The 27,756-nt window shown below is 38.8% G+C and overlaps 3 protein-coding genes and 4 pseudogenes across 3 annotated transcripts; 3 read left to right on the top strand and 4 right to left on the bottom strand.

The window, feature by feature from the left end:
• Positions 1-2,757: 2,757 nt before the first annotated feature.
• Positions 2,758-5,580, bottom strand: LOC141826415 (uncharacterized; annotated as a pseudogene).
• A 2,536-nt stretch (positions 5,581-8,116) lies between these two features.
• Positions 8,117-8,744, top strand: LOC141826404 (transcription factor IND-like; annotated as a pseudogene).
• Positions 8,745-10,610: 1,866 nt separating this feature from the next.
• Positions 10,611-13,107, bottom strand: LOC141826393 (glycine--tRNA ligase, mitochondrial 1-like; annotated as a pseudogene).
• Positions 13,103-13,741, bottom strand: LOC141811386 (mitochondrial uncoupling protein 1-like). Its single transcript, XM_074710596.1, has 2 exons — positions 13,614-13,741; positions 13,103-13,452 (listed from the first exon to the last, which is right to left on the bottom strand). The coding sequence occupies exons 1-2, from the start codon at positions 13,692-13,694 to the stop codon at positions 13,174-13,176; spliced, it is 360 nt and encodes a 119-aa protein (XP_074566697.1). The 5' UTR covers positions 13,695-13,741; the 3' UTR covers positions 13,103-13,173.
• A 2,869-nt stretch (positions 13,742-16,610) lies between these two features.
• LOC141840023 (small ribosomal subunit protein eS8) lies at positions 16,611-18,682 on the top strand. The gene is made up of 5 exons (XM_074727909.1): positions 16,611-16,716; positions 16,819-16,891; positions 17,143-17,479; positions 18,158-18,333; positions 18,426-18,682. The coding sequence occupies exons 1-5, from the start codon at positions 16,713-16,715 to the stop codon at positions 18,505-18,507; spliced, it is 672 nt and encodes a 223-aa protein (XP_074584010.1). The 5' UTR covers positions 16,611-16,712; the 3' UTR covers positions 18,508-18,682.
• Positions 18,683-18,929: 247 nt separating this feature from the next.
• On the bottom strand, positions 18,930-20,791 carry LOC141839039 (adenosylhomocysteinase-like; annotated as a pseudogene).
• A 3,451-nt stretch (positions 20,792-24,242) lies between these two features.
• Positions 24,243-26,864, top strand: LOC141828124 (serine hydroxymethyltransferase 4). The gene is made up of 4 exons (XM_074715498.1): positions 24,243-24,976; positions 25,476-25,866; positions 25,956-26,057; positions 26,456-26,864. The coding sequence occupies exons 1-4, from the start codon at positions 24,287-24,289 to the stop codon at positions 26,698-26,700; spliced, it is 1,428 nt and encodes a 475-aa protein (XP_074571599.1). The 5' UTR covers positions 24,243-24,286; the 3' UTR covers positions 26,701-26,864.
• The last annotated feature ends 892 nt before the right edge of the window (positions 26,865-27,756 follow it).

Genomic DNA, 27,756 nt, shown 5'->3' with positions numbered 1-27,756 from the left:
TCAGCATCATACTGTGATAATAGACAGCACAAGCAGGGGGCAGGTTATCATGTCACATAATTATTTATGACTTGTTGGCAGTGATTTGAATGACTGACTAATGACAGGAAGGGAATCGGTCTGGTGTTAGGTAGGGCGGGACTGGTCAGTGGAGTGAAGGTGCTTGGAATTCTGTCCTGTTCAATTTCTGTCAGACAAAAATTTTACAGGGATGAAACCTTTCCAAGCAACCCACATGTTCGATCAGACATGTGCTTGATTGATCAAGCAAGTTCTTGACTAATCGAAGCACACCTTGATTGAAGCATAAGATTGTTGGTCTCTTGTGTTGGTATTTAGGATCCATAAAAAGAAAATAACTAACTACGCAGTGGAATGATTAAATTAGTCATACCTTTCTTCTTGAGATTGTTTAGATGATTGTTCGTTACCCGAAGACCTCTTGATCTTCTGTTATATTCTTCTCCTCTTCTTGGACGTCGTGTGGGCGATGATCTACCAAGAGAAACCACCCAACTTGTTTTCCTTTCTTCCAAACTTCCTCTTCCTTTCCTCTCTTTCTTTCCTCTCCAAGCCACTACCAACCAAGGGAGAACCAAGGTTTCTTCTCTTCCTATCTTCCTCTCCTCTCCAAACCGCCACCAACCAACACTACTAGAAAACTAGGCTTTTGAGACAAAAGTTTTAAGACAGTGACAAAATTCATCTCAAATACTATGTAATTAAGACAGTAATTATAGGTGTCTTAAAATTTTATATTGAGACATTAAATTTAAGATAGTATTTAAAATGTTATCTCAAATTCAACTAAATAAGACACCTAATAAAGACGGTTAAAGATATAATTATATAAGACATTTAAATAAGACGGTAAAAAAGTATTTGTCTCAAATTATCTTGATTGCGTCAAAAAAAAAGAAACAAAACCACACACGTACATTAATATTTAGATAAATATAAATTAGTATTTATAAATTAAAAAAAAAATGTTGTTACTTACGTTTATAAAATTATTTTAATTATATTTATAAATTAATAAATGATTAAAAAAATCTCTTTAGATAAATATAAATTAGTATTTATAAATTAATAAAAATCTCTTTATGAATATAAATATATTTATAAATTAATATAATAAACATTTTTATTATATTTATAAATTAATAAATGAATAAAAATTCTCTTTATATAAATATAAATAAATATTTATAAATTAATAAAAATTTTGTTTATGTTTATAAAAAATTTATTTTTGTTTATGTTTTATAAAATTATTTTAATTAAATATTTTATAATTCATTGTTTAAAGAATTATACGTTTATATATATTTATCTACACCGCTCTGCTCCTTCTTCCACACTGCTCTGCTCCTTCTTCCACACCGCTCTGCTCCTTCCGCACCGCAGCCTTCCGCACCCCCCCGGTACCGCTCGATCTGCTCAAAAGGTCTGACGAAGAGAAGCAGACGGCTCCGAAGATAAACAGACTACTTCACCACCGCCGCCTTTCCTTCTCTCATCACAACAACAAGCTTCTTCCCTCATCACGTTGCCTCCTTTGCTTCCAAGCATTCGGCAGAACTGGCTTCACCACTAGTATTTAACTTTTTTTTTTATTTTTTGCTTATGAAGTATGAGGCATTAGTTTTATATTCCATTTGATATGGATGATTTGAACGATTTGGAGGCACCTATAAATTTTGAGTTAGCAAGTCTTTTTGTTGTGCTTTTGTTAATTTTTAGCTCAGATTTCAGCATGTTGGATGTGATTTTGTTAATTTTTATTACTTCAGATTTCAGCATGTTGGATGTGATTTTGTTAATTTTTATTACTGACACTTATCAACTGAAGTTAATTTTTATGCAAGCTGACACTTATCTTCTATCTTTTGTAGGCACTGAATACTGATAGTTTTGAAGTTAAAGCTTTAGCGCATTGGAGAGAACTTCTAGAAAAGATATTGTTCTTTCATTAATTGTACTTGTAATTGTACTTGTAAGTGTTATCCATGTAGTAAGAAGTTAATTTTATTCGGTTATATATTTTTATCAGTAAACTATTCCTCGATAAAGACTGGTGATATGGAAAAAAGTTGGATTGATTCAAAGAATAGGAATTTAGAAGAATATAGGAGAAAAGTTGATGAATTTTTAGAGTTTGCTTACAAAGACAAGACTGACGATAGCAGAATTTATTGCCCATGTTGTGATTGCAAGAATCATTATTTTGTCTCTAAGGCAGATGCTAAGATGCATATTATTGTTAGAGGCTTTTATAACAAATATAGAGTTTGGGTTTACCATGGGGAAACTTACAATTCTCAACAAACAACCTCGTCTTTTGGAGGTACAAGTGATATGGATACAGATGATAATATGGTTTGGATGGTTCAAGATGTTTTTGGTGCCAACAATAGCCATGAATTTGGATTAGAAGATGATTTTGTTGGGATGGATGAAAAAACCAAGCGATATATGAAATTATTGCAAGAAGCTGAGTGTGAATTGTATGAAGGTTGTAAGAATTCACAAAGCTAGCATTCATTGTTCATCTCCTACAACTAAAAGTTCTAGGTAGTTGGCCTGATAATTCCTTCACTCTTTTACTTTAATTGTTGGTAAAAGCCTTGCCTCATGCAAAGTTACCTTCATCCTTTTATGAAGCCAAAAAAATAACTGAAGATCTTGGCTTCACATATCACACTTGGGATGTTTGGCCAAATGACTGTATGATATTTCGTGGTGAAGATAGTAAACTTAAAGAATGTGAAGTATGTGAATCACCTCGATACAAGCCTGGGGGTAAGCAAATTGATGCAAAGCAAATAAGATATTTTCCATTAAAACCAAGATTGCAAAACCTTTTCCTGTCATTTGAGATTGCTTCATTAATGAAATGGCATGAAAAAGAAAGGATCGATGATGGTGTCCTGAGACACCCTGCTGATTCTCAAGCTTGGAAGTCTTTTGATAACAAATATTCATCTTTTGCTAGTGATTATCGTAATATTAGACTTGGATTAGCTGCGGATGGATTCAATACTTTTAGAACAATGAACATATCGCATAGTACGTGGCCAGTTGTGCTTATCCCATATAATTTACCCCCATGGCTATGCATGAAACAATCAAATCTTATATTATCTGTGCTTGTTGATGGGCCTAAAGCACCTGGAAACAGAATAGATGTGTACTTACTGTTGGGTTGCAAGGGTGCAAACATAGTCCCACATCTAAAGTACATGGAAAAGATCATGGGGTTAAAAAGATGGAAAGTATCTCCATTGGTATGAGACCTTTTGGAGAGAGCCCAAGAACAAAGCCATGAGGGCTTAGGCCCAAAGTGGACAATATCATACCATTGTGGAGATATTTTGATTCCATCGGTACTAACAAGTGGTATCAGAGCGAGATCGCTCTTCACCGGACTAACTGTCGGATGAGCCATGATCCAGATCTGACCATGTGGTTTGAACCTTAAACAAAGGAAGTGGGTGCTCCCGTGTCTGAATCAAGAGGACTAGACACTAGGTGAGAAGTCCTAGTAGGTCGGGTGGACCGAGGGGCAAAAAGTCCTAGTTGCGACTAGGTGGGAAGTCCTAGTAGGTCGGGTGGATCGAGGGGCAAAAAGTCCTAGCTGCGGCTAGGTGGGAAGTCCTAGTAGGTCGGGTGGACCGAGGGGCAAAAAGTCCTGGTGGGTCGAGGATTCAGACATCAAAACGACGTTGGGGGGGCCTGTGGTCCTTTGTTTGAGGGGGGGATTGTTGGGTTGCAAGGGTGCAAACATAGTCCCACATCTAAAGTACATGGAAAAGATCATGGGGTTAAAAGGATGGAAAGTATCTCCATTGGTATGAGGCCTTTTGGGGAGAGCCCAAGAACAAAGCCATGAGGGCTTAGGCCCAAAGTGGACAATATCATACCATTGTGGAGATATTTTGATTCTATCGGTACTAACAAGTGGTATCAGAGCAAGGTTTCGATTCTCGGATCTGTGGGTTATGGACTTTTGCCCCTCGGTCCACTCGACCTACTAGGACTTCCCACCTAGCCGCAGTTAGGACTTTTTGCCCCTCGGTTCACCCGACCTACTAGAACTTCTCACCTGATGGTTGGTCCTCTTGATTCAGATATCAAAACGACGTTGGGGGGGGCCTGTGGTCCTTTGTTTGAGGGGGGAATTGTTGGGTTGCAAGGGTGCAAACATATTCCCACATCTAAAGTACATGGAAAAGATCATGGGGTTAAAAAGATAGAAAGTATCTCCATTGGTATGAGGCCTTTTGGGGAGAGCCCAAGAACAAAGCCATGAGGGCTTAGGCCCAAAGTGGACAATATCATACCATTGTGGAGATATTTTGATTCCATCAGTACTAACAAGTGGTATTAGAGTGAGATCGCTCTTCACCGGACTAACTGCCGGATGAGCCATGATCCAGATCTGACCATGTGGTTTGAACCTTAAACAAAGGAAGTGGGTGCTCCCGTGTCTGAATCAAGAGGACTAGACACTAGGTGAGAAATCCTAGTAGGTTAGGTGAACCGAGGGGCAAAAAGTCCTAGTTGCGACTAGGTGGGAAGTCCTAGTAGGTCGGGTGGACCGAGGGGCAAAAAGTCCTAGCTGCGGCTAGGTGGGAAGTCCTAGTAAGTCGGGTGGACCGAGGGGCAAAACTTTTTGTAGGACGGCTAAATCCCTGTGATACCTTGGACACCTTTTGTGGCCATGAAGAGTCTTTGGTTGCATCCTGGTCGCGGAACCGACAACGACTCTGCTGTCTCGAGTGTGACGTCTGCGAGGTCTGTCGACTTGCTTCTTTTTCTTGGGAGAGTTGTTTCTGAGTTACCTCAATCATTATAGCTCGATCCAGTGCTTCCTGATATGAAGTAACAAGAAGTCCAGCCATCTTGGCCCGAATATATGGTGCAAGTCCCTGTGTAAAGTGCAGCATACGTTCATAGTCTTGGCTTACCATAAGTGGGTAAAATTCCGCAAGTCGATTAAACTCTGCATTGTAGTCCATAACGCTTCGATTACCTTGCTTGAGGTTCACGAATTCCTGACGTCGAGCGATACAAAATCCTACAGGACAATATTGTCTCTCGAACACCTCCTTGAATAACTACCAAGAGATAACCTGATCTCCGAAAATAGTCAGCTGCGTCTCCCACCATGTGGCTGCCTCTCCTTTAAAATGATATGCAGCTAGTTCTACCTTCTCTGTGTCAGAACAGGACATGTACCTTTGTGGAATTCGCAAGTAGAGGAATACGAGACTTCTCCATGAGAATAGCTGGTATAGAGGTGACTAAGTTGACCGGAGTAGCTTCCACAGGATTCGGTTGTCCCTCAGGAGGACCATCAACTCTAACACTGGGATCAATCTGAGCTTCTGGTATCATCTCCGGTGGGGAGAGTGATGCTTCATGCAACCCCTGATCGACCCTTTGAGTAGTAGAGGCGGGCTGATGTGTACGACCACGTCCTCGACCTCGGTTATTACCATCCTCCGAACTTCGAACGCTGCTGCGAGCACAGCTACTGCCCCAACCACGACCACGGGTAAGTCCGCCTCGTGGCATTGCCTAAAAAAATCAAAATTTCAATAATCAATTATAATTAAGGTATTTAACAAATAAATGACCTCTAAATCCTATTGCTCAGAGACACAACATGACGCATAAGTCACAAGAAAACAAAATCCCAAAAATTAGAATTTAAACCCACGGACAGAAATCGCGAACTTGCTCTGATACCAATAAAATTGGTATCAGATCGACCAAATATGCTACAACTAATCCCGAAAGATCTAATTGCTCTAATACCAATAAAATTGTCACGACCCGGAGGTGTCGTTCCCGTACACCGGGAGGTACCTCACTCGGTGACATGATAATTACAAGAGTCAATATAATAACAGAGATATAATATAAAATCATCCACAATTTATTAGATAGCATAACCAAAACAAGAGTTTATACATCCATTTATTTAGACTCACGGACCACCCTCTGTAAATGTAAAATAAACATAAAATACCAAGACTCAAGTAGACCAAACCGAAACAAAGAACCAGTACGTCAAGTCTCTGAGCGACTCTAAGGAAAATGGAACCAAAGTAGTATCACGTCTGTGCCTGCAAATCTTGAGGCCAAAAATATAGATAGTTAGCCAAAGGCTAAGTGGGTAATTAGAAAAGATGTGCATGAATTTAATCTTACTTAAGAAGCCAAAGAAAAGTAGAGGAGATTATATTGATCATCTCAATTATGTTTTATTCACAAAATTTTCCATTTATACATAATATATATGTACACATGTATCTCTGTGTTTATCACTAAATTTCGCTATAATTTTCTAGAATCAGGTATCATCATTATTAAATATCATCATCAGTATGATCTCATTAAATCAATATTCCATTTATATAAGAAATTAAAGAGTACTCAATATGAGCCAATATCATCAGAGTAAAAATAAAAATCTCTCTAGGCTAATAGCCTCTTCAGAATATATCGCATACGTTATCTAACGTATGGGCTCTCTTAGCCCTCACCGGTGGAAAACATGATAAACACTGACCGCGGCCTCTACTCTACCACAATGATATGTGGGTGGTAAGTGCTCTGGACCGAGGGATACTCCACGTCACCATTACTCAGGTGCACGGTCCAGTACTCTGGTATATAACTCTGGTATAAAACTAGGCTCATAATTAACTTTTTTTTTATTTTCTTTTATCTTATTTCATGTTATATCTTTTCCATTAATTATTACCAGTGTTATAATCTCAGTTCGTATGTTCTTCATTTGGTCTAAACAACCAACTCAAATCAAAGTACATAGTATTCACTCATTTATGTATCATAATCAGGTTTGTAGTTAAAGGTAAGTATCAACAGGTAAAAGCTAAGTATTAACAGAATGAAAGATTAACAGCAAGAACTAAAATCAATCAAGCAATGTAATGATAGGTATCAACAGGCAGAGTAAGTCAGAGTATCTATTAAATTTTGAAAACACTCTTTTCCATTTTAATTACCCCCAGATAAATCCCATGTGTGAACAGGAAGTAAATCAATTATTTTTACCCTTTTATGATTTAATTATTTTAACCCTGTTTCAGTATTTTAAATATCACTTTAACTCCCTTTTTGAAAATAGGTGTATATAAGTATGCATAATCCATTTTACTCTATTTATTCATGCACAAAGGTATATACGAGTCAAAGGACAGAATGTACCCACTTTCGTCTATCAAGCTTCGAGTGTTAGCAGATCAGTGTTCTCCACTCGAACCAGTATCTACACCTAATATTAAAATACTCAGATAATCAAATATTACCCAATCAAAGTAGTAACCCAACTCTAAACATTATTATGTTTTTTATTTTTCGCACGCAAAACATATTGTTCCTCTTAAAGGAAAACTGTTCAGCATTAACGAAACCTACATCAACCATGTCATCATTCATCGAACTCATTGCCACCTATCGCTTTTCATGCACTGTAGTACATGACCAATGAAAGTCATAGGACAAAAATTTACACGACACCATAAACTGTGAACCCATTTGTAACCTAGGAAATCATTAAACTCCAACTTAGGTTCCTTGCTTTAGGACATGCAGGTCTTTTCAATATATATATATATATATATATATATATATATATATATATATATATATATATATATATATATATATATATATATACAGTGCTGATACGCTGCGGGATTAAATTTGCGGTATTCATCCGCGACGCTGAGGTGGCGCTTGTGACGTGGCCAAACCGCATCCTACGGTCACCTCATCATATATTCCATGCGCCGATCTCTTGAAGCTGTTTATTTAAACTCTTACTCTGTTCTTCCATTGCCTCAACTCGATCTGCTTCTTGCTCTGCTTGCCCATACTCTGTGATTGTTTCTCTTAGCTTGCTCAAATTTATGGACAACGTCACCCACAATTTCTGGGATCGTCATCATCGCCGATCTCTTGAAGCTGTTTATTTAAACTCTTACTCTGTTCTTCCATTGCGCACATACTCTAACTCGACTCTGCTTCTTGCTCTGCTTGCCCATACTCTGTGATTGTTTCTCTTAGCTTGCTCAAATTTATGGACAACGTCACCCACAATTTCTGGGATCGTCATCATCATCCTGAGATCATGAGCACGGGGAAGAACCAGGCGACGACGGCGCTTTGGGATCATGATCTATTATTTCAACATCCATATCACCACCAACTTTCCCATGGCTACGTGGAGACGGAGCATTATGAAGGAGAAGAGGAGAAGGAGGGAGGACGAGGAAGAAGAGGAAGAGTTGGGAGCGATGAAGGAGATGATGTACCGGGTGGCGGCTATGCAACCGGTGGACATCGACCCGGCCGCGGTGGCGAAGCCGCGGCGGCGCAACGTGCGGATCAGCGACGACCCGCAGAGCGTAGCGGCGAGGCACCGGCGGGAGCGAATCAGCGAGCGGATCCGCATCCTGCAGCGCCTTGTCCCCGGCGGTACCAAGATGGACACCGCCTCCATGTTGGACGAGGCCATCCGCTACGTCAAGTTCCTCAAGCGACAGCTCCACTGCCTGCAGTCGAACCCTCCGCCTGTGCCGCTTCCAGCGCAATTCGCGGTCGTCGTCGGTCTCTCCTCTTCTTCGTCTTCTTCCTCATCCTCCTCGTCCGGAGCCATGGGGAGACTGCAAGGGTTTGAAGAGGTAACGACGTCGTGGCGACGCTGAGCGGGCGAGGGGAGGGCGGCGACGGTGGCTACGAGAGGGAGAGGCGACGGGGAGATTTGACTTGAGGGAGAGTCGCCGACGCGAGGGCAAGCGAAGGGAAGGGAGAGGCGGAAATTGGGCTTTATTTTGGTTACGTGAGATCCGAAACCGCGGTTTGGCCACGTCACAAGCGCCACCTCAGCGTCGCGGATGAATACCGCAAATTTAATCCCGCAGCGTATCAGCACTGTATATATATATATATATATATATATATATATATATATATATATATATATATATATTTATATATTTATATATTTATATATATTTCTTGAAAACCAGCCACGGCTGGGAACATGGCAGTAATCAACCAAAAAATTTAGAAGATTACCGAGGAAGGGGAAGACGCTGTTGAAGGCTGCGCTCATCTCTCTTTCTCACGCCGCGGCAGAGGATTAACCGGCGACGGCAGTAAACAGCAGAGAAGAGAAGAAGAACGGAAATCGCTAATCTGCTCCACGCGGCCAAGCGACAAGCAGTCGGCAACGACGTTGCAAGCAGTAGGCGGCGGCGTTACGATTAGGGCAAGAGGGGCGATTTCGGCTAGGCGAAGGTGACGAAGGGGCGGTCTCGGTTGGGAGGGGGTTTATGGTTTGTCGTTTGCTTTATATCGCGCCCATCACGATTTTGTCGCGAGGAAGGCGGAAACCGCGTCCCTCGCGACTTCGTCGCATTTTTATTTATTTATTTATTATTATTATTATTAATTTCTGATTCTAACAAAGAAAATCAAGAATTAAAGAATCGACTTTTCATATCAGAGGTGACATTTCAAAAGTCTCACCAAGCCCAATTGCAATATGAGAAAATTGGGCAGGAAATGCGGGAATTCATGACTCGCATGAGTCAAACGCCGCAGCCGCCGCATGGCTTTGACTCGCATAAGACTCAAGATCCTCAAGAGCATTAGAGCCGTATCAGTAGCTGCATGAGAGATATGTCTACATTTTTTAACTTTTCATTTTTTATTTAATTATCACTGGTGAACATGCAAATTAAGTTTATTAATTTTCATAATAGATACATATCCTTGATTTATTACTAACCTATAATATTATATTTTTTGCAGGATTTGATACTTCTAGTTGAATATTTTAGATATTTCATAGGTTGTTATTGTATCGAGACATTTGATACGCTATCATTGTATTCAGATATTTGATATGTTAATATTGTATTCAGATATTTGGTATTTGTGTTTGTATTGTGATTTAATTAGTTTAACTTGAGATATTTGATATATTGAATGCATTCATTTGTTATGCTTGATATGTTATGATTGGATTAATTTAAGATATTGAAATTGTTAAGTTGTTATATTGGTTTAACTTGTATCACGATTAGATTGTTTAAGATATTGAATATGTTAAGTTGTTGTATTGCACTACAACAAAAATGGCTTTTCGCAGCGCGCAAATATACTATCCGCAGCGCACATCGCACGCTGCACAGTTGCAAGCTGTTAAAAGTCATTAGGCATCCGCAGCGCGCAATGCACGCCGCGGATGATCGCATCCGCAGCGCACAATGCGCGCTGCGGATGTAAGCTTCCGCAGCGCGCAATGCGCGCCGCGGATGCGATCATCCGCGGCATGCATTGCGCGCTGCGGATGTGAGCTTCCACAGCGCGCAATGTACGCTGTGGATGTGATCAATCGCAGTGCGCAATGTGCGCTGTGGATAAAATAAAATAATTAAACCATTCAAATCACAATTATAAACTCAAAACTCAAATAATTAATAACATACACAAATACCATATAAAATTACACATTTATAATCCAACAATTATATATAACATTCACATTTTTTTCACCCATAAAAATAATTTATTCCTCAATCTTATCCCTTTTCTTTAGGGTACATCAAAATAGTGTTGTATACAAAAGTATTAGTCCACATCTTTTACCAGTAGCAACAAGTAAGAAAGAGTCATTTACATAAGATATCACTTGGGCATCATATCTGGAGAAGCAATTAACTTGTCGAAATCCATAAATCCACCTTCCTCGACAATGCTTGATCGAGAGAACCCATGTCCTTGTTCTTGTCCATTAAGCTTGTACAAGCTTTCATTTCTAGTGCTTCCTTTTCATTCATAGCCTGTAATAGCGCCGTATAAATAAATAACAAATTCAATGAGTGTACAAGGGCAAATTTCAGTGGGCAGCTCAAATTTACCTCCAATGCTTCAACCACCATCTTTTGGTTGCCCTTAAATGAGAGACCAAGTTCTTTTTTTGACGGCACAATAACAAGTTTCTAAAATTAAAAGTGATCAGAAACAGACACTATCAGAAAATGAGGAAAAGGAGCCATAAATAAATAGAGAAAAATGAATAACAAGAGATAATAGAAATATGACTTGGAACAGTTTAAACAGATGCTTGGCAAAAAGGCAAAAACTGAAGGGAGATTTAGATAATTAACTTAGTTCAGCATGACATGAACTGGAAAGACTACATGTAAAAAAAATAGTTTCTAACTTAGTTCAGCATGACATTAACTTAGTTCAGCATGACATATGCAAATCTATCAGCAATTCCAACACATTCAATCCAGCCATAAGAACATTCAATCTCTGCATCCCAACAGTCAGATGCATAGTGAGCCATCTCATTTGGCAAATGCTGCCTGAAACGTAATCGTTCTTTATCGATTCCAAGGCGTGTTAGAAAGAGGTACACCCTCCCAATAAAGTAGCCAAGTGTTTCATTGTTAACAGCTCCCTAACAAGTATAAACAATTTCCAAAGAGACTCAACAGCCATAGCAATAAAAACATAGAGAAGGAGAAGAGTGGAAAGAACATAGGCCATTTTAATAACTTACGCCATGAAAAAAAACACATTTTAAACTCTTTTGTATTTATAAGGATGAAAATGAAGGAAGACAATCAATGAAAAGTAGAGACTAACTTACTAGGAATTAAGTGATACATCAACAAAATGTGACGTGATGTATTAATTCCGTTAAAGCAACCTACATTTCAAAAGTGAATTTAAAGAATGTCTGTTCATTTTCATGTAAGACTTAATTCATCTGGTTTCATTTAGTTGTTTTTTTTCTCAACAAAAGTATGACAAAATAACTTTTTCTTTACATTTTTGAAAAATGTCTTTCATCTTGGTTTAACTATTTGTGAAAGGACTGGATATTATTATTCTTCTAATTCATTTATTCAAAAATGTTAGAATTAACAGTGTTTTACTGATTAACATTCTGAAGATACATGTCCTCATATCTGAAAATTGAAAATGTTGATATGGAAAGTTCAATTTCAAGAAGTTCATAGATTCCTTAACAAAATGTTTTGCAACCTCCCATTTGCTAAGAATAGCAAATATAGTGCAAAAAATAATGTGGCTATGATAAACTTAAATGATTAATCCCAATCGTCATTTTTAAGACTAGCATTTCTCAGTGATGATATCGTTATTGGGGGTTAGAAAGTAGCTCCGCATTCCAAAAAGTGATTAGCTGATCAGGGAGCCAGTGTCCCAATGCTGAAGTCACTGATTTCAGATTAGTTCTTCTATAATGGGACTAATATATAATTATATGAAAATCCAGTATGAAATTCCTTGTAAAAGAATAAATTTCAGAAGTTGATAAAAATATCACAAGTATTCACTTTCAACACAACAATGATCGGCAATAAGTTAATCTCATGTACTAAAGTTCCTATATCCAGATGGAAAGAGAAAATAATGCAATAATAACGAACCTCATTTCTAAATGCTTGACCAATCTGAGCTGCTGCAAATGGAAGCTTATTACCATTATAATAGTACAAGTCCTTGAACTTCACAAAGATCCCCTGAGCAGTTTCTGGCCTCATATATCTATAAACACACGATACACATTAACACGATACTGAGAATTATTAATTAACTTTTAATCAAATGTTAATATGTAATTATTTAAAAATCATCTGACCCGGGCAAAAGACCAGATGGGCCAATGGAAGTCTGAAACATGAGATTAAATTAAGGGGTAAGGATCAAAAAGTGTGTTTTTGGTGTCTGGTTCTGTGATCCCGTAATCTTTAAGCTTCGCACCTAATTCCTCTGCAGAGAAATCATCTAACATTGCTAGAACATGCTTAAGCTCTGCAGCATTCTCAGCTGATAATGTGAGATCCTTCTCGAGCTTCACTTTGCAGTAGTCCTTGAGTAAGAGGTAGCTCGATAACATGTGCCTGTTTTCTCATCCTTTACCATCAGATCAGTGAATTTATCAACATGCCTAGATGCCTTGAGAACACCTTCAGGCGTAACACAGGGGCAGTCAACCTCCAACATATTCTCCTCTAGGACAAAATGCTACAATGAAAATAAAAAAAGAAGAGGTAAATTCAGAGAACAAGAAACCTTGAACTTCGATACTTAGAGTGAAAAAAGATACTTAATCCTACAACTGATAGTTATAAAAACAATAGATGCGCAAACAAGATCATACAACCCGATTCGGAGCCCTCCAAAAACACATTGACGATGCAGCCCGGGAACAATGCCTTTCCAAAGTGTCGTCGCACCTTCCTCCCTTGCAATGGTTGCGACAGTGCCCAGCATTCCTCTGTACTTCGGCATGGCTGCGGCATCCGCAGATGCTTGCTTCTGCAGCTGAAGCCTGACTTTTGCAGTGTCCAGAGGGATAGTGCAGATCTGAAATAAATACAAAACACGAAAAAAAAAGCTAACAACTTCAACCTAATCTATGATCCCCTAGCTTTCCCAATCTTCGAGCAGGAATCAATCGTGAAGATCAAACGCGTAAGAACCCTAAAAGCGAGATGGAACAAGTGCGCGATCGCCCGATGACTTACCTCGGCGAAGCAGGCGGCGATGGCGCTGCTGGCAAACCTCCCTGCGAAGGAGATCTTGGTCTTGGAGCCGTGATCGCCCATTGCAGCAGCAGGATGGGGGAATAGGCGAAGGAGGCCGAGCGCGAGAGGACGGGATGGGGAAAAGGCGAGCGCAAGAGAAACCTAAGCGGATGGGGGAAAAAGCGAGCACGAGGAAATCTAAGGTGGGATGGGGTTTTTAAGAAAATAAAATTAGGGATGGAGATTTTAAGAAAATAAAATTAATATACACTGTCAAAATACTTTTAACAGCGCACAATATGCGCTGTCAAAAATAATTTTAACAGCGTATAATGTGCGCTGTTAAAAGTATTTTTAACAGCGTATTATTGTTGCGCGCTGCGATTGATAAAAATATGATAGTATCCGCAGCGCATTTTATTGGGCACGCCGTCAAAGCAACTATTAACGGCGCGCCTATGATGTGCGCTGCGGATGACGCGCTGCGGAAAGTCATTTTTCTTGTAGTGTTGGTTTGTGATTGTAGCATTGTTTATTGAAGTTGTTGGATTGTATGTATTGTTAAAACCATCGCCTGTGATGGTTTATGGTTATTTATGACAATATAAACATGGAACTACGATAAATGAAAAGAAACTATAAAATTTATTAAGTACTAGCAACAGAAATTTTAATCTGTCACTAAAGTTAGCGACAAAATTAAACATTCGTTGCTAGATTAGAAACGAAACAGTGCATTTCATTTATAGTGTTAGCGATGAAATTAAATTTTCATCGCTAATAATAGCGATGACTATTTAATATTCCGTCGCTAAATGACGTCAGCAACCAAAAATTTAGAGACAAGAAAATTTAGTCGCTAATCGATCGTTAACACCTTTTAGCAATCGATTAGCGACGAAAAGTCCGTTGCTAATGGTGAATATTGTAGTGTTGGTTTTTCAGACTCTTAATCTAATGCTTCTCTCTACATCACTAGGGGCACATAGTGTATTTTTTGATAATACGTTAATGATTTGATTCTTACAATAGTCATGCACCTCTCATTGATAATATTATTAAGCAAATTGTGTCACGAATTTCTATCAAAAACTTAGGATGCCTATCTTATTTTCTTGGTGCTTTCTTATTCTTGTGGGCTAGTTTTATCTCAACAACGTTATTCACTTAATCTGTTGACTCGGTTCAACCTACACAATTCGAAGCTTGCCCAAACACCCCTTATGCCACTCACTACATGCAAGATGTGGACAGTCTTTAATACATGCTTGTCACTCGCCCTGAACTCGTCTTTGTTGTTAATCACCTCTCCCAATTCATGCATGTCCCTTCTGAATACTATTGGGGTGTGATCAAGCGTCATTTCAGTATCTCTATGATACTCTTACTTGTGGTCTTCATATTCGACTTGAGACCTAATTATCTTTTCATGACTTTACCAATCTTGATTGGGGTGGCAATCTTGATGATCATTGTTCCATCAAAGTAAATATTATCTTCTTTGGCTATAATCTGATATCTTGGAGCTCTAAGAAAAAAAAATCTTTTGCTCGGTCCTCTACATCAGCTGAATATCGAGCTATTGCATCAGGTCTGCTAAAATTTCTTGGATTTGTTATCTTCTTCAAGAACTACGTATTCCTATTTCGTCTATACTTGTCGTCTATAGTGATAATATTGGAGTCATTTGTCTCTGTGCTAATCTGATTTTTTTACTTTCGTATGAAGCATATTGCTTTGGACTACCATTTTGTTCGTGAACTTATCCAATGTGTCAAGTTGTATATTTCTCATGTCTCGTCAAAAGGTCAACTTGTTAATGCTCTTACTAAGTCATTATCCAGCACTCGCATTTTGATATATATTCAAGATTAATATTTTTTCTAAATCTCTATCATATTAGATTAGATATGTGTATATTTGTTTAGATTTTGATTGATTTAGTTGTCATCTAATCTTATTTTTTATAAATAATTATCTAAATTAATAATTTAGATATTAAAATAATTATATATAAATTTATTATATATTATGATAAATAATATTCACTTTTGAGTTCATTCTCAAAGCATTATAATATGTACGTGTTTAAAACTTTAAATCGCTCTTTTAAGTTCGATTAAAGATCAAAACTTGGAATATAATTAGTTTTTAATCATATTTGTCATCCCTAAACGGCGAAACCCTATTCTTAAAGTATGATGAAAAAAATGAGACTACGACTACAAATATAATTAAGGCTTATATATCAAATTAACAACACATGCATATTATTTATATTATATTATGATATTTAAATAATATTTGAACAATAAATAGTATGAGATAATATGAAATAAATGCAGTTAGTTGGTATGATGGTGACAAGTCAGTCACAAGCTATCTTATAAGTGTTAATTTATAATAGTTATGTATATATTAATTTGATTAATAAATTTATATTTACTAATAATTTTTTTGTTATTTGTTGCTCAAGTTATAAGTGGACAAAGCACTTAGGGATTAGTAAAGATTAAGCTAGAAAAAGGACTTGTATTTTAAAGAAAATTATTTTTCTCAAAATATATTTATATTTTGTATTTATAAAAACATATTATTGATTAAAAGTTTCTACTTACTAAATATTATTTTTTTCCAAAATATTTCTATAAGCAAATAGAGCCTATGACACTTGTTTAATAAAAAAATCTAAAATGGAAACTTAAATCTTGATTTTAGAGTAGATTTCAATTATTATAGTAAGTGGTGTTCTTTTTTTTAAAAAATGTGAAATTTAAAAAGAGAACAAAACTATGTGAGAAATTAGATGATTGCAATATAATAATTTTAAATATTGTTTTAAGTCTCCTGTTAAAAAAATGTGATTAGTATAGTAATTAAATAAAATAGTACAAAAATAAAATCTTAGAATTTTATATTTTGGAAATTTATTAATTTCTTATGTGTAAATAGGACAATATAAATTTAAAGCCTGTTCGAGGAAGCCCTAGCCGTCACGGGCTTTAGTATATAACCAGCTCTAACGAGGGCGGAAGGAGGTCGGAAGTTAGCGGCGGCGGCGGGGGACATCCAGGCGATAATCACCACCGGCCCGCCAAGATGGGTAAAAATCAAGAGCCTTAGAATTGTCTTCTGTGTTGGTCTACCATTCACCACAATGCCTTCGTTAATGGCGCCGTTCTTCTTCTTCTTCTTGTGTTCGCAGGTATCTCACGTGACTCGATGCACAAGAGGCGCGCCACCGGAGGCAAGAAGAAGGCTTGGAGGAAGAAGAGAAAGTAAGCAATTTTCTTCCCAGCACTCGTTTTTTTTCGTTTTCATTTAACTCTGAGCTTTCTTAGATGATTGTTTCTTCCTTGAACTTTGGGGTTTTCAAACACCGCTTTCAGGATTGCATCTCGTAACGTAATCCTACTTTTAAGTAATTTTTTATATTTACCTTTCTTGCTGTTCTATGCAAGATCCTCGATCAAAAAAAAATTGTTTTTTTTTTACTTTAGGCCTTAATTTTGATTCCTTTTCCCCCAAGGTATGAGCTGGGAAGGCAGCCTGCGAACACAAAGCTCTCTAGCAACAAGACGGTGAGACGAGTGCGAGTTCGAGGAGGCAATGTGAAGTGGAGAGCACTCAGACTGGATACTGGGAATTACTCATGGGGAAGTGAAGCTGTGACACGCAAGACCCGTATCCTTGATGTCGTCTACAATGCCTCAAACAATGAGCTTGTGAGGACTCAAACCCTCGTAAAGAGCGCAATTGTTCAGGTTGATGCCGCCCCCTTCAAGGCATGGTATCTCCAGCATTACGGGATCGAACTTGGAAAGAAAAAGAAGAACCCAGCGGTCGCAAAAAAAGAGGCAACCGAGGTAGATCTTTTGAGTATTCATTCCATCATGCCTATACTTATTTTCTTCCAGCATGTGTTCTTGTCACACAACTTTGAATACTTGTCTGAACATCGTTTAGAGTTTGAAAAAGCAATGAATATGAAGCAACTTGTAGTTACAAACATTATGCATATGGTAAACTATCTAACTGTGTTAATGGATCCTTCTTGCTTGTTTTCTTTGTCCATTCATGGGTTCCGAATAGGATTAAGAGTGAGTCATGTACAAACAGTGGGCTTGACATATTTCAATTGTCAACCTGTTTCATTTGGGGATCATTTTGGCATCACATAGAGCTCATTGGAGGGGTAGATTTGATTTCATAATAGTTGTGATTGTACTTAAGTGATTAAGAATTATAAATTACTCTAGCAAATGTTAAAATTCACCTCTATTAGTGAATTGTACAAGTTATGTATTATCTATGTGTTTGAGCATCATTGTCAATCAAACAACATGGAGTAGGCCTTTTGTGAATTGTACATTTTTACCTTTCAGGTTCATAAGTTTTCATGCTTATCAAGACTATAATCAAATTAATTTGGTCCATCATTTTTTGTATAGCTATGCCTTATATATACTTGAATGGGTGGTTATTTGAAGTCTATTTTTCAACCATGTGTATAACTTGTTGAACAATGTTTGATCTTGTATCAGGGCCAAGAGGGAGAAGCTACCACAGAAGTAGTTAAGAAGAGCAGCCACGTACTGAGGAAGCTAGAGAAGAGGCAGCAGGATCGGAAACTAGATCCCCACATTGAGGAACAGTTTGGTACTGGAAGGCTCTTGGCCAGCATATCCTCGCGCCCTGGCCAGTGTGGCAGAGCTGACGGGTTAGCGGAAGCTTATCCAATATAAACTCATCCATTAACTACTTTGTCTCGATTCACTAATTTTTTACTTTGTTTCATGTTTGATGCTATAGCTACATATTAGAAGGGAAGGAGCTCGAGTTCTACCAGAAGAAGATCCAGCGGAAGAAGGGCAAGGGAGCAGGAGCTTCCTAATTATCTTTCTGCAGTTCATTTCGAAATGCCGTTGTTACCTTGTTTCATTGAGAATGTAATGCTTTGAACATTAAGATGAGTGTCTTTTAGAATTTTTAGCACCAGACACTATAAACAAATATTAATTTGGCCTAATTTGATCAATCTCGTGGTCAATTTCAGAGGTTGTCCAGTTTCTTTTTGGGTTTAAAGTCTTGAGTAGTTTCTGATTTGAATGTTTGAAGCTTTGTATACGAGTGTAGTTTGTGGGATTGAAGGGAAACAGTTTGATTGGCATTTTAACATCATCGTTACTCTGAAAAAGCCTTTCGATTAGTTTGGGATTGGGTTGTCAAAATGGATTGATATCGTATCCTCACATAAGCCTCGTCGATACTTGCATTGGCGTGTCGATACTAGACTTCTTCACTTGCATATGCTTCCTAATACCTGTAGTGAGCAGGCTTGTATGGTCCCTCAACCAGGACCTTGATGTACTCGGCTTGTGCAGGAGTAGTTAGCTTGCTCAAGGTGAAGAGCTGCCACTTTCTGGTCGAGATGCTTAGGTAGCACGGACGCTTTCTTCTCATACTTTCCAGTCCCCTTCTTCCATAGCTCCAGCTGTGCTATCACCTGCAATTTTTCCTTTTTTTGTGGATTGTGTTTCATATCTGGAAGGGAAGTGGCCAAAATATTATCAGCAGGAATAATTCAATATCAGCACCTGGTTGGTCAAGGAGCAGGACATCACAAAGCTGGGATGGCCAAGGTTCATAAGGCGGCCCTCGGCAAGAACTATGATGCCGGTGTTGGTCTCGGAAAACACCCAGCGATCTGTCTGGGGCTTGATTGCGATGCGCTTGACGCCCAGATAGGTCTCGAGCCCGTGTGTGTCATCTAGTTGTCAAAGTGGCAATGTGACAAACAATGGCATTGTTCTTCATCTTCATGTGGTCGACCATGATGATGCCCTTGTTTCCGGTGGTGGTTACAGTTTACAAAGATATCGGCCTCAGAAAGGACGTCTTCTAGTGTGAGGACAGGGATGCCCTCCATCAGGCCTGAAGCGCACAGTTGGGATCGATCTCGGTAACGATTACACGAGCACCAGCTTGTTTAAGGGTAGCAGCGCAGCCTACCCCACATCACCATAACCACAGACCACGGCGACTTTGCCGGCAATCATAACATCGGTAGCCCACATCAGGCCATCCGGGAGCGAGTGAGAAGCAAGAAGCAGAGTTTGCTCAACCTCGCTGAACACAGCTAGTCGAATTTATTAGCTGCTTAATGCCATACAAACTCACTGTTGATATACTGTCCATTAGTGTTGCAGTAAAAAGTAATAGTGAAACTTCTGGATCGAGATCTGGATCCAAATTTCAAATGGAGCTGGGGACAATCGATGTCGGTTCTTGAATGGAATGTGGAGACCACCAACCGGACGAATTATTTTGTCACATAGATTATACGAAAAAACAAAAGGAACTATATTGCCAAATTATAGAAGTCAAAACCGGAGCATCAGATCAAAACGAGAAACAACGGATTTAGATTTTAGGTGAAAGTGAAACCCACAAAACGCAGCTAGATTTGGATCCAAAGCTCGAGAAATGTAGATCGGCACAGAACAAATACATTTAGGTCAAGAAAAATCACCTTGCTCTTGGTGACGGAATCGTTGACGTTGATTGTAGGGAACAGAAGGGTGCCGCTAGCCTGCATCTGGTAGAGCCGCTTGACACCGGTCGTGGTCTCCTCGTACACACCCACGAGCCGCTCTTCACCCGGTGGTACTTTTTGGGATCGGTTTTGAGCCCGTCGCGGATAATTCCGAGCACGATTTGGAACTCGGTGTTGTCCGCGGAGGCAGGATCTGGGACCTTTCCCGACTTCTCGTACTTCTCTTCGGCCTTGACGCCTTCATGGATGAGGAGTGTAGCGTCGCCGCCGTTGTCTACGATGAGATCAGGGCCGCCGCCGGCGCCCCAATCGAGGCATCGCTCGCGGGAATCGCGGGCGATGGCAGCCGCGGCGTGGTCCTGGGTGGAGAAGATGTTGCAGGAGCACCAGCGGACCTAGGTGCCGAGGGCGGTGAGGGTTTCGCTGAGGACGGCGGTCTGGATGGTCATGTGGAGGACGGCTTTGATCGCGGAGATGCTGCACCGAACTCGGCGCAGCAGGCCATAAGACAGGGCATCTCCACGTCGGCGAGTTCGATCTCGAGGCGGCCGAAGTCGACCTGCGAGAGTTCCTCAACCTTGTGCTCGCGCCCCGACGACGCCTTCTCCTCGATCAAAGCCATTGTTACAACTCGCTTTGGTTCGAGCAAGGAACAGAGGGCGAACGCCGAGAACGAACGAGATGTTGCATCATATACAGATGGACTCCGAAGGAAATGAACGGCTTTGATGAAGAGGGATTTCCAGTGGTAAAAAAGGGAACGTTCGATTCAGCTTCACGTGCGTCAGAGTGAGTGGACCGAAAGGGAGATACGAAACAGCGCTCAGGAAATCGAACCGTTGCAGGCCGATCAATCGAACCGGTCTAATCCATCTGTTTCATTTAATTTTGGGCGCTCATCTAGAACGATTTAAAATGGCCTTATAATTTTTAATCATTCGATCACGTTTGTATAAGTTAATTATTAGCTTTTAAATGTTAATTTCTACACATATAATTTCTATAATAATAATTTTATATTATTTTAATTTTATTTTTGAAGAATAATTTAATTAAAATAATATTTTAAAAATAAATGATAAAAATTACATAATACTAAATAAATATTATTTAATCATAATTGATCATATAGAAGTTAATAATTAATTTTCACATGACATAATTATTAGTTAAGGTAAGGTTATTTCGAACCGCCCAAATTAAGTAGGATGTTGATTTAACTTTAAATAAAAATGAAATGTTGATTAGAGCTTTTAGTTTTTATTTAAAACATAAATTTGAAAGTTATAAAAATTAGTAATTTTTTAAAATATACTTAAATTGATAACAGGTGAACGTGTAGTTGGACAATTTTTACCGGAGAGATTAATTTGTTACTAAATTAAATTACAAGACAAATCAACTTATCTTATAGAGATGGTTTGAACTAATAATTTCAAGTTGCCAGTAGGGGTTGATTTTCTCAATCACCGGTGCTGAGTCAATCGAATGGTCGAGTCGCCAATTGCCGAGAGCCGAGTTGGTAAGTGCCGAGTGGCCTACTGTCGAGTAGCCTACTGCCGAGTGGCCAACTACCGAGAGCCGAGAGTCGAGTTGCCAAGGTCGAGACACCAAGTGGTCGAGACGCTAAGTGCTGAGACGTCGAGTGGCTGATGTTGAGGCCTGCGTTCAATGCAGTTTCCTTAAAACAGATTCGTCCTCTCCAACGGTGCTTAGAGGTCACAACGGATGTCTGTTTTCTAAGATACAACGATAGAACTGTTGGGTCCAAAAGGATGTTTGTATCTCCACAATGACATGATATTGTCCACTTTGGGCCTAAGCCCTCATGGCTTTGCTCTTGGGCTCTCCCCAAAAGGTCTCATGCCAATGGAGATATCTTCCATCCTTTTAAACTCATGATCTTTTCCATGTGTTTTAGATGTGGGACTATGTTTGCACCTTTGCAACCCAACAATCCCCCCCTCAAACAAAGGATCACAGGCCCCCCCTCAAACGGAAAGCCTCCGTTTGATGTCCGAATCCTCGACCCACCAGGACTTCCTGCCCCTCGGTCCACCCTGACCTACTAGGACTTCCTGCCCAGCCGCAACCAGGACTTCATGCTCCTCGGTCTACCCGACCTACTAGGACTTCCTGCCCAGCCGCAACCAGGACTTCATGCCTCTCGGTCTACCCGACCTACTAGGACTTCCTGCCCGGTGTCTGGTCCTCTTGATTCAAACACGGGAGCCCCTACTTCCTTTGTTTTTAAGGTTCAACCCACATGGTTAGATCCGGATCATGACTCATCCGACGATTAGTCCGGTGAAGAGCGGCCTCGCTCTGATACCAATTGTTGGACTTGATGGAATCAAAATATCTCCACAATGGCATGACCGCGCCCTCATGGCTACGACTAAGCACATGCATTCAATTTGCATTAATTTGCATTAATTGCATACTTATCATTTAAACAAAAAGAAAACATTTTCAAGTGGTAATGGTCCAACATTCAACATACACAAGTTGTGCTCGCACATAAGTTACCTTGCAAGTAGTGCAATATAGGCCGTGGATTTGCACCCCCTGCGCACCCATACATAAGAGAGAGCTCTCCCCATGCATTTGTTCATAACATTAATGTTTGTGACATAATATAAACCAACAACTATGTCTTGAAACTTCTAACATGGAACTATTCTCATTCATAAAGTAGTCTCCTCTTTCCACCGCCTTTTATTTCCATTCAAATTTTCAACAAGTGCAACAAAAATTTATTATTTATTTAATAATTAACACTATTTAAGTATTGTCATTTTTCTTTCTAATTTTTGTATGATTCTTATTATGGTCACCCGATTTCTAAGTTGGTGTCGAATATTAACCAATGATTTACTCAACGACAAATACGCATATACCTATATTTTGAGATTTAAGATCCATTAACTTCGGAGAGTAACCATCTTTAATCAATATTTATATATAAATGTATTTATAATTTACTAGACGTTTTAATCATTTTAGCCAAAATTAAATATGTATAAATTTATTTAGTAATAAATTAGAATGTGAGGTAGAAACATTATATATATAATCATAAATAAAATACTTTTCCTCTATTTTAAAAGTAATTTGACAAGACTTTTGTAAATTCATATATTATGAAATAATTAAACGACTTTGAAGAATGAAATTTATTATAAATGTCCTCTGCCTACTTACTAGATTTTTCTTTTTAAATTATATATTTCAAGTCATACTTAATTTCCCAATACAAAATTACTTGCATTCTACAATTTCAAGTATAAATTTGTGTCGATATATTACATGCTTGTATGTCTTTTCTTTTCTTTTTTATGTTGCGGTTTATTAATGTTTTATTATTTCAACAAATAGATTGTTGAATGGAATAAAAGTAAAATTTCAATCTTTTTTTAATAATTAATTTAAAATAAAAGACTAATATATAAATCCATCTTAACATTTACATTTCTTTTCAAATTTAATTATGCTTTTAAAAAAAATAAATCTAGTTTTAAAGTGTGTTACACACAATAGAAAATGAAGGGCAAAGATTAAAATAGGACATTTTATTATCATTATAAAAAAAAACCTTCAATTTTAAAAATATTAAAATAGCATTTTATCATATTTTTATCTTAAAAATATCATTGTCCTAGCTTTATTATAACAACTTTATTAAAAATTAATAATTTTGTTCGAAACAAATAGAACCTTGGAGTACAAATTAATTAAAAATATATAACAATTTTAATTAACATTATTATAATAATATTAAAATGGATTTAACTAATTAAATTAAAGTAAATTCGATTCAAAAATCTTATACATAGCAATTTTGATTTTACTTTATTATGGTAATTTTGATAATTTTCAAACAAAATATGATGGTGTTTTGATATTTTTTTTAAACGGATGTGATAATAATAAAGGGCAATGTTTTTTTTAATTAAATTTTTTACCCAAATAATAATAATTTTCATGTGGTCGGAACAGCACAAACCCTCGAATTTCGCTATAAATATTCTCTCCACCTCCGTCACCGCTCGCCACTGTCTGCGCCTTCCCGGTCCATTTCTTCCCCCCAAAACTTTTCTCCGCCACCGTCACCGCCATGGCCAACACCCTGGAGTCCGTCAGCGAGTGGGGCCTCTCGCCGCTCTCCATCGTGGACCCCGAGATCCACGACCTGATCGAGCACGAGAAGCGGCGCCAGTCGCACGGCATCGAGCTAATCGCCTCCGAGAACTTCACCTCCTTTGCCGTCATTGAAGCCCTCGGAAGCGCACTCACCAACAAGTACTCCGAAGGCATGCCAGGAAATCGCTACTACGGCGGCAACGAGCACATCGACGCCATCGAGAACCTCTGCCGCTCCCGCGCCCTCGCCGCCTACCGCCTCGATCCTGCCAAGTGGGGCGTCAACGTTCAGCCCTACTCCGGCAGCCCTGCGAACTTCGCCGCCTACACCGCCCTGCTCAACCCCCATGATCGCATCATGGGCCTCGATCTCCCATCCGGCGGCCACCTCACCCACGGATACTACACATCCGGAGGCAAGAAGATTTCCGCCACCTCCATCTATTTTGAGAGCCTCCCTTACAAGGTCAGCCCCGCGACCGGCTACATCGACTACGATAAGCTCGAGGAGAAGGCCCTTGATTTCCGTCCCAAGCTCATCATCTGTGGTGGAAGCGCATACCCAAGGGATTGGGACTACGCGAGGTTTAGATCCATCGCCGACAAGTGCGGGGCCTTGTTATTATGCGATATGGCTCACATCAGTGGGCTTGTGGCCGCTCAGGTAATAATGGATGATACCTTCATTCTTCTCCTTCTGGTTTATTTTTGATATTTGTATGCCTCTTTCAAATAACAAAAAAATTGAAAAGCCAGAATCAGTAATTGACGGATCTGGTAGATCTGAATGCATGGTTTTTGGATCTATCGTGACTCTTTTTTGTTGGAACATTCATCTAGATCTGATCTGAATAGATGTAGTCCTATTGCTCGAATGAAGAGGAATAAATTTGAAAGTCTATATTGTAGTTAAGAGACCAAATTTTTAACCTTGGCGCTCAGTACGTTTTTTGTTGGCGTATCTCTTTCGTCTTGTGTATTTGTCTTGGATGCCATCAACCATTTGTCTTGCAGTTTTGTGAGGTTTGCTATCTTTTCTCTTCCAATTCTTGTTTTTAGGAAATTACATCTTAGCTTGATTAGTTAATCTTTCAAATTGATGGTGCACAGGATTATATCGATTGTTTTTCGATAGTCACTAATCTAGTAAGCTGTCTATGTAGGAAGCTGCAAATCCCTTCGAGTTCTGTGATGTGGTTACCACTACCACTCATAAGAGTCTCAGAGGCCCTAGGTCTGGCATGATCTTCTATAGGAAAGGCCCTAAGCCACCAAAAAAGGGACAGCCAGAAAACGAAGTTTATGATTTTGAAGACAAAATCAATTTTTCTGTATTTCCAGCTCTACAAGGCGGTCCTCACAATCACCAGATTGCTGCATTGGCTGTGGCACTGAAGCAGGCTATGTCACCAGGTTTCAAGGCATATGCCAAGATGGTCAGAGCGAATGCTGTTGCTCTTGGGAACTATCTGATGAGCAAGGGCTACAAGCTCGTGACAGATGGAACTGAGAACCACCTTGTTCTCTGGGATCTTAGACCTCTGGGCTTGACTGGTATTAACCATTAGATTTCAACATGCAATTATTTGTTTGCTTATCTCTTCCAGTTTGAAATAAGAACCTTCAAATTCCATTTTTCCCAGGAAACAAGGTCGAGAAACTTTGTGATCTCTGCAATATTACTGTCAACAAGAATGCTGTTTTTGGAGACAGCAGTGCATTGGCTCCTGGTGGTGTCCGTATTGGTAAGAACTTTGTTGCACTAGCTTGATCACTCGCAGCAGTGTCTCGAAAATCCCTATACGTATATAATATTTGTGGTTCATTTTCATAGAGAAAATTGCATCATCTGTTGAAATGTTGTGTTTGATGAGAGTGAGACTGTACCACCCGACGGACCAACATGCACAAGCGACTCACCCTCCACATGGCTAAACAGCATTGCTTTTCGGAGACGCTTCAGACACTATATGAAGATCTTTTCTTGAACTTGGTTTTTCATCAATGACCATAGATGCTGCCTTTATTTTACTATAATACCCAAAATGTTCATATAATCAAGGCAATTTTTTTTCTCAACTGCATCATAAATTGTTCATGGTATCCTCACTATCATACTACTACTCTTTGGTTTATTTCTCAGGCGCTCCTGCTATGACATCACGGGGCTTGGTGGAAAAGGATTTTGAGCAGATAGCAGAGTTCCTTCACCAAGCGGTCACCCTTTGCCTCGCCATCCAGAAAGAACATGGTAAGTTGCTCAAGGACTTCAACAAAGGCCTAGTGAATAACAAGGATATCGAGGAGCTGAAGGCTGCAGTTGAAAAATTTTCTGCATCATTTGACATGCCGGGCTTCCAAATGTCTGCAATGAAGTACAAGGATTAGGATGTCTTACTCAGTGCTTGCCTCTCAGCTCATGCTTCATGTTCCTTTTGCTTTGAGAAATTTGTGCTCGGTTTAGCTTCAACTCCAATTGAATTTTTGTTGTTGATTCCTGCTCTGCTACGAGTTTCATGTTCTTTAAATTGATTCTTCTTTGTTCAATAATCCCGTTCATATTTGCTACCATAAGATCTATGATGTCTTTGTTTTGTTTTCTCCAAATGTGTAGTGTTTTGATTGGTATTGTTAGTAGTAATTCTAGAGCCAATTATATGATGATTGATTAGGAATTTTTTATATCATATTTTATTATTAATAAAGGCAAGAGTTTTGGTTATTATATTTACTTTGTATTTGTGCCAAATAACTAAGTATAATAATGTTTTTGGGTAGTTAATTATAATTTACATCATATCGATTGTTTGAATCGATAGTGAGATGATGTAAAAAACATTACTCTTAATCATTTTTAGTCAAGCATTAATATTCAGGGACGATGTTAATGCGTTGAGACTAGTATGTGGGTCAGTTGGATGACTTGATCTCACAAATCATGGATATGAGATGTCGAGTTGATACATGGGTATACATTAGAGAATGTATACTGAATTGATCCGTCATGAGAAAGTTTCATGGATCGTTATATGAGTGTCATAAACTTTCTCATGTGACTATTGACATGAATAGTCCTTAGACCTAAAGTCATTACGGTTCCCTACATAAGGAGTTATATACTTTGGTATCGTCAAACGTCACTCGTAACAGGGTGGACTATAAAGACGATCACTGGGTATGTAACAAATTATGTGGAGGGATATGAGTCATTTAGATGAGATCTATCCCTTCTATATAACGAGAATGATATCTTACGACCTCTTGATAGAGTAGGACCATGAAATGTATGGTCATGCTCATATGAGTCAATATTAGATATTGAAATTCATTTGCTTGAGTGAGTCTACTTGGGGATCAAGAAACATAAAAATTGATAAGAAGATGACACGGTCTATGCCTCATTGATAAATCTAGATATCGAGGATAGAAGTACATGGTCATATA

This window comes from Curcuma longa, chromosome 1 (assembly GCF_044706935.1).
Source record: "Curcuma longa cultivar G26 ecotype Majalengka, Jawa Barat chromosome 1, ITB_CL_G26_1.1, whole genome shotgun sequence".
Taxonomy (NCBI): Eukaryota; Viridiplantae; Streptophyta; class Magnoliopsida; order Zingiberales; family Zingiberaceae; genus Curcuma; species Curcuma longa.
This window is presented reverse-complemented; position numbering and strand designations above follow the sequence as displayed.